The sequence below is a fragment of the Narcine bancroftii genome, chromosome 1 (assembly GCF_036971445.1).
Source record: "Narcine bancroftii isolate sNarBan1 chromosome 1, sNarBan1.hap1, whole genome shotgun sequence".
Taxonomy (NCBI): domain Eukaryota; kingdom Metazoa; phylum Chordata; class Chondrichthyes; order Torpediniformes; family Narcinidae; genus Narcine; species Narcine bancroftii.
In genome coordinates, this window is record NC_091469.1 from 291,621,769 (window position 1) to 291,629,580 (window position 7,812).

Below are 7,812 nucleotides of genomic sequence, written 5' to 3' on the forward strand. Positions count from 1 at the left end.
TGATCTTGAATGATGGCCCAGTGGCCTGACTCCTGCTGCTAATTCCTATTATGCACTCATTATTATTAAACTCTGGTGTATACAAGTCTTTCCATTCTATGTCGGGAGTAAGGTGGGGTTGAGACAAAAAGATAAGCATTTTAAATTTTGTGACCACGAATCAGTATTTGTGTGACCGAGAATTGGTGCAGTCTAAGTGACAAGACAATGCACTGTAGGGTGCAGGCAATAGAGATTTCGCTCTTCTGCTGCTTATGAATCATGGGAGGTGGGAGGCCAGCCAATAGAGAGTTAGAAGAAAGAGGATTAATAACAAATTCCTGGTGTCAGCATCTCTGAGGATCTGTCCTGAGGGCCTCCATGTCAATACAATCACAAAGAAGGCTCGCCAGCGGTTATACTTTGTGAGGAGATTGAGCATGTTTGGTACATCACCGAAGTCTCTTGCAAATTCATACAGGTGTAGCGTGGAGAGCATTCTGACAGGTTGCATCATGGATTGGAATGGAGGTGCCAGTGCACAGGACAGGAAATGGCTGCAGAGACTTGTTAACTTGTCCAGCACCATAATGAGCACTAGTCTTCACCCCATCGAGGACATCTACAAGAGGCGGTGTCTTAACAAAGTAGCCTCTATCCTCAAGGACCCCCACTGCCCAGGGCATGCCCTCTTCTCACTGCTTCCATCAGGGAAGGAGGTGCAGGAGCCTGAAGATGAACACTCCATACAACCATATAACCATTTACGGAGCGGAAACAGGCCATGTTGGCCTTTTGAGTCCACACCGGTTCACTGATTTTGTGCACCCTCTTTCGGCATTGGTCCCGATAGATCTTCATTCAATAACGATGGGCGAATTCAATGCAGGTGGAATCAGACGTAGAAATGTTTGTAAAACATGAAGTTCAATACTTCTGGGCACATTCAATACAGGGTCAAATAGTCCGAGAAATGTTTGTGAAACGCATCTTGATTGATTTTCACTCAACGATACAAAACCAGCTTCTTCCCCTCCGCCAGCAGATTTCTGAGCAGATAATGAACCACAGGCACTAGCTCACGTTTTCTATTCCCTAGCGTTAATGTATTTGTTTTAAATGTAATTTATAGCAATATTTGGATCTATAATGTTGCTGCAAATCAGCAAATTTCATGACACGTTCATGGTTCTAGGTCACTCAGCTCCTTGATCTTAAAAATAATCACATGATTTAAAATGGAATTCAGATCACTTCACCATTGCCTTAGAGTGGGTATCATTCTCCTTCCCGTCCTCCTCCTGAAGATCATGTATGATCTGAAATCCCCAAGCGGTACACCAGCGATGGTCTAATGCAATATTATTGAGTGGATGTTTCTGTGTGAGAACAGAATTCTCCCTCCCAACCATATTGAGTTAATGGCTGAATGACTGATGAAGTGCTCATACAAACCCTATTTATTTAACAATAATATATTTATTTTAATAGTTGTATATAAGTACTGTACAAATGTATTATTTGCCTGGATGTGTTATGTCTGTATGTGAGTCTGCAGGTTTTGCACCAAGGACCAGAGAACAGGGTTTCATTGGGTTGTACTTGTACAATCAGATGGCAAGTATACTTGAACTTGAATCATATAAAAAGTAAATTGTGTGTGTGTGAATGCAGTCATTAAACATTCTTTATTGCAAGTTACCCAGAATAGCTAAATATTTTGTAATTTACATTTAATACAAAGGTTATGGGAGAAGGCAAGGGAGTGGGGATGAATGGGAGAATGGATCAACTCATGATGGATTGTTGGATTGGACTTAACGGACTACTTCTGCTCCTAGATCTTATTCAAAACATGGCCCTGCATTCGGTAATTAATGGGTGAAATTATTACCGAATTGCAGCTCAAGGATCTTCACTGCAACCCCCCCCCCACCACCCCCCAACAAGATGCTTTCCCTTACATTTCACTGATCAGTTTTCTGTGACATTGTCACCGTAACATACCATGTATTCTGCAGGTATTCTCTTCAGATCAGCAACATAGAAGTACATAAATGCTGAAGCAATCTGCAGTGTATTAAGGACAGCAGCCTTAATGCATTGGGTAATGCTTCCTCGTTAGCTGAGCACTTTACATTGCTTGAACCTGAGAAATGCAATTCATGATGGGTCTTGGAAGTGAACCACACTGTGCATTATTTAATGGATGTTGCTGACCAAAGAAGTTCCACAGAATGAAGATTGCTTCCAGAGGTCTTTTATGCATCCAGTAATTGGATATATTTTAAAAACTATTTTGAAAGATCAAATCCATCAGACGTTGATAGAAGATCCGTTCCGATTACCAGCCATTGCAATAGCTGAGACCAGACCAGGATTTCATTTTTAGATTGGTGATACCAGTGAGGATTTTTGAAGACCAGAGTGATGTGTTCACTACTGGGAAAGTTAGAGTCTCTCCAGCTGGACCACTCCTTGAAACAGAAGCTGTTGCTGCTTCCTGCTTTTACACCCTTCCCTTAGCCACTTCTGTGCTGTATGCCAGTGAGATTGACTTTGGGTGGTCTGCTTCTCGGAGAAAATGCTCCTGATCATTGCAGGCCTTATATGTCAACACACAAGATGCTGGAGGAACTCAGTGGGTCAGGCAGAATGCATGGAAGGCAACAGGCAGTCAACGTTCCAAGCTGCAACCCTTCATCATTCCTGATCAGCAGACGGTGACTACTCTGCAAGTAAATGATAGTCTCAGTCATGGTGATGTGGACAAGGGATCGGCCCTGCTGAAAGGTTTCAGCCCAAAACATCACAAGATATAGGAGCAGAAGTAGGCTTATCGGCCCATCGAGACTACTCCGCCATTCTAATCATGAGCTGATCTATCCTCCCACTCTCCGGCTTTATCCCCGTAACCCTTGATGTCCTGACAATACACAACATCCTCGCTTCTACAGTTGCTTGTGGCAACAAGTTCCACAGACTCACGACCCTCTGACTAAAGAAATTACTCCACATTTCTATTCTAAATTAACGCCCTTTTATCCTGAAATTATACCCTCTTGTCCTAGAATCCTTTACAATGGGAAATATCCTTGCCATATCTACTCTGTCTATGCCTTAAAGCATTCGAAATGTTACTTACCACCTATCTGTTCATGCATGGGGATTGGTCAGGTCTTGATGCATTTGGACGTTGACTGTTTCATCCTCTAAGGCACGCATGTCAAACTCTGGCCCGCGGGCCAAATTTGGCCCGCGATATAATTATATTTGGCCCGCAAGATCATATCAAAAATGTATTAGAGGTGGCCCGCTGGCCGCCGCGCCAGTATAGCGCATGCACAGTAACCGCTGTGTCCCAGGGTGAGAGAGAGAGAGAGAAAAATCCTGGTCCTTGAAAAGTAGTGGTGGGTGGTTTTATAAACACACTGTCGTGTACCCCCGCCCACCCCCCCACTTCCCAGCGCCCGGAACCCCAGTGGCACAGCGTTTCTTGGAGCTGCAGATGGAGTCGGGACGCCAGAGGGTAGATTGGGGCTCCCAATCTTACCGAATGCAGGGCCATGTTTTGAATAAGATCTAGGAGCAGAAGTAGTCCATTAAGTCCAATCCAACAATCCATCATGAGTTGATCCATTCTCCCATTCATCCCCACTCCCTTGCCTTCTCCCATAACCTTTGTATTAAATGTAAATTACAAAATATTTAGCTATTCTGGGTAACTTGCAATAAAAATTGTTTAATGACTGCATTCACACACACACAATTTACTTTTTATATGATTCAAGTTCAAGTGTACTTGCCATCTGATTGTACAAGTACAACCCAATGAAACCCTGTTCTCTGGTCCTTGGTGCAAAACCTGCAGACTCACATACAGACATAACACATCCAGGCAAACAATACATTTGTACAGTACTTATATACAACTATTAAAATAAATATATTATTGTTAAATAAATAGGGTTTGTATGAGCACTTCATCAGTCATTCAGCCATTAACTCAATATGGTTGGGAGGGAGAATTCTGTTCAATATTAAAACATTTTAAATGTTGATAATGTTCATTTATCATACTGGAAATAATTATAATTTCTGTCATTTCCATGATCTCAGGATTCAAATGCTAACTACAGGGAGACAGTCAAAAAGCTCATTCCACACTTGAAGTATTTGGACGACATTCCTGTGAGTGAGACCTACATTCAGTCTAACAGTACCATCAATAAGGATTGGCAAATTGTGAAGGAAACCATTAAGGATGGCATCTCTGCTGAGGATCTGGAAAACCTAGGTCTGTGAAATAACTCCCATGATGATTAAAAACACCACAAGAACCAATGAAATGTGCTCATTAGCAGGAAAGGCAGAGTTATTTCTGGCATCTTGTGCTGTTGATATCTGTATAAAGAGTGGATCAGTCAGTTGTCAGTTAAAAAAATAAATTTAAAGTATTTTAAAATGGGCAACACGTCATGCTTTAACTTCAATCCTTTAACTCTAGCAGGACTCATTTTATTTATTTATTTATTGGAAATACTGTAGAGAACTAATCCCTAATTTGATTGTCTTGCAAAATTAAAAGGAAAGTGTATGTTTTGAATACCTTGCAGGTGATGATGTTAGCACAGGGAGGGCAGCTTCTCGATACAACCAAAGGTTTTCATCCCAGAGACCGTCAACTTGCCAGAGGCTCCGGAGTGCATGGAGGATCTGCACAGGGCCACCCGTCGGCATCTCTCAGGCTGGAGCTCTTGATGCCAGTCTACAAGATGGTGCCAGTGACCTAACACACGGTACTCAGTTCCAATTCATTCTGCAATTGACTGCTTTTGAACTACTGGTTTTCTATCCCATGAGTCTTCACCCTTAAGAATATTGGTTTTCCAAAGTACATTAGATGGATGGAATACCATGGGATATTTAGCATTCAAATAGCCCATTCAACCCAATCACTCCCAGTCAGCATTTGTGCACCACTCAAGTATCCTCCAATTGTTCCTTAACGAACCGTTTTGGGCGGCAGTTAGCATAGTGGTAAGCGCAACACCGTTACAGCGCCAGCGATCAAGACATGGGTTCGAATCCTGCGCTGCTGTAAGGAGTTGGTATGTTCTCCCTGTGTCTGCGTGGGTTTTCCCTGGGGTCTCCCACCATTCAAAATGTACTGGGGGTGTAGATTAATTGGCTGTAAATTGGGCGGCATGGGCTTGTGGATCAAAAGGGCCTGTTATCGTGCTGTATGTCTAAATTTATTTTTTAAAATTGTATAAAACATATTATAAAAGAACTCTCAGTATAACACAGTATTTCCCCTCACATTTACTTAGTTTTCTTTTGAATGCATGTACACTTTTTTACCTTGGTCCAGATTCAGCCCACATCCCCAAAGGCATGCAGATTGATAGCTGTAAATTTCCCCAAGTGTAAACAACTCCAAAGTTTTAAACCCCCTGTAAAGGAACTCAACTCTTTGCTGACCAAAGCAAACCTGTGGTTCTGAGATTGTCCGGAGTCCTTTGCCAAGCAAAAGAATCATTCAGCTTTTAGATGTTGTGGAGTGAAACACAGAAGTTTGCAGTTGCAGTGACTGTAATAAAACAGAAATGCTGGAGGAACTCAGCTGATCCCACAGTATCCATGTGAGATTCAAAAACTTGGTGGCTGCTTTCCAAGCTTTACTCAACTTAATTATACAGTTACAGTCTAAAAATGAGAAATAAAATCTGCTTAGTTCATACAACACATTCTACATAAGTGGATTTAAACTAATTCTTCTCGACCGTATACGATCTAAATAGTATGAAAATAAAGCTAATAGTACGAATTTTAAAAAGACACGAGGCAGCAGCTAAAAGAGAGGTCAGGTGACCTGAGGAGTAGCGGCAGCCAGGATCAACTAAATATGAATCGCAACCAGGATCAACTATGAAATGCAATCTCATTAACAATTAAAGAATAGCTTTGTAATACTACACAGGGCAAAGTGGAAGAGGTAGAAATGGAAAAGTAGAGAGAGAAGGGTCTTCAGATTTAAATAGAATGAGAAATCTTATGTAAACATTTCTGAACTAAAATCAGAAAACGCTGGAAAAACTCAACAAGCCAGACATCTGTAGAGATAGTAGCAGAGCTGATGTTCGTTAGAAACCTTTCACCTGAAACCGATAAGCCATGCTTCAAGTTTGGAAGGTGTGATGTGGGTCTGCAAGTTCATTGCACCTATGTAAGAGCCCACAGACATCAAGGAAATATACTTGGAGATTCATTCATGTGGAGGGTAGTTAGAAACAGGCAGTAAAGTCAACAAGGTTTTCAGATTCAGGTCAAACTCTGCAAAGGTCACCTATAAAGTGACAGAGATGAGAGGGGTCCTGTGTAAAATGAGCACAGACCCTGTGAAAGACCAGGCAGAGCCTGGATATCACTACATGTCCAGAATTACCCACTCACCATTTAATGGATCCCTTGATTTTGTTCCCAGGTTCAGGAAGCATCTTTTGTGGAAATCCTATCACAGCTCTTCGTGCAAGGAAGAAGAAACAAGGTGTAAGGTTTTAATTCACTGTTAATTGAACTAAGTCTGGCATGAAATAGTGTTGTACCAGAGCTTGTGCAGAGATGGGTTTAAATCCTTCAGCTGATGCTATATCCGTAATCCAAGTCAAAAGTGAATCCTGCATTCCAGTCCAGAGCAATTGAGTCTATCCACCCTCCTCTCCTTCCTCCTTTGTGCCTACCATTGATGCTGTCTAGGAACCCTCCACTCCTCATCCACAACCTTGCATCCAAAATATGCAGGCAATGTAGGAAGTTAAACATATTTACATATGTTTGGATGATATGATTAGCATTTGGGCAGCATGATTAGCACAATGCTGTTACAGTGCCAGCAACTGGGGTTCAAATCTGGTATGGTCTTGAGGAGTTTGTACTTCTCCCCGTGTCGGCATGGGTTTCCTTTGGTGCTCCAGTTTCCACCCACCCTTCAAAACGTACAGGGGTTGTAAGTTAAATAGGTGTAATTAGACAGCATGGGCTCATGGGCAGAAAGGACCTGTTACCATGCTGTATGTCTAAAAAAATGTGTGAGTGCCTGGTAGTCTCAATGGAACCTCCCTTTTATTGACCTTTGATTGAGCAAACATTGAAGAGCAGAGGGACTTGGCAGGACAGGAGGCTTCATGGGGTCAGTCAACTTTATCAAAACTAAAGTGGGAAGGGGAGATAGGAAGCATAAGAAGGGCAAGGGGAAGGGTCTGGGGAAGGATCAGGACAAATAGTGAGAAGGTGGAGAGATGAAGAGGAGACCACAATGGATGGAAGGGTGGGGGGGACTGAGAGAAAGGGAGCAGGTAAAGGACAGGTGTTGACAGTGGACTCAGCTCAGGCTTGGTCTTACCTCATGATGGGAGTGTTCCTGAAGTGGAGTTTTATTTTTTTAATCCCTGGCTTGGGCTGTACCTGACTCTAGACCCACAATAACTGTCTTCCAACACTGACCCCGAGGTGCAGGAAGTGCTTTGGCCATCACTACCAGAAAGAAACTCAGGGAGGGCAAGAAACGTGTGGTGGAAAGTGTGCTGACCAGCTGCACTGCGGCACCTGAGTGTAAAGCCCTGCAAAAGGTAGAGGACACAGCCCAGGACATAACAGGAAAAACCCTCCCCACCATCGAGAACGATTACAGGGAACCCTGCCTTCAGAGAGCAGCAGCAATCATTAAGGAGCTACACAACCATCAGAAAGAGGTGTAGGTGTCACAAGGCTCGCACCACCAGGTTCAGGAACAGCTGCTACTCCTCCACCACCAGACTCCTCAATCAGGGA

The 7,812-nt window shown here is 42.8% G+C and overlaps 1 protein-coding gene across 5 annotated transcripts in view; it reads left to right on the forward strand.

Annotated features, from left to right (window-relative positions):
- Positions 1 to 7,812, forward strand: part of lrrc56 (leucine rich repeat containing 56) — a 162,305-nt gene that overhangs the window by 138,395 nt on the left and 16,098 nt on the right. For all 5 annotated transcript variants that reach the window (XM_069904041.1, XM_069904033.1, XM_069904049.1 and 2 more), the window contains 3 exons: positions 4,099 to 4,276; positions 4,596 to 4,778; positions 6,467 to 6,531. In XM_069904041.1, the coding sequence (XP_069760142.1) occupies positions 4,099 to 4,276; positions 4,596 to 4,778; positions 6,467 to 6,531 (426 nt within the window). The remainder of the gene's footprint in view (positions 1 to 4,098; positions 4,277 to 4,595; positions 4,779 to 6,466; positions 6,532 to 7,812) is intronic.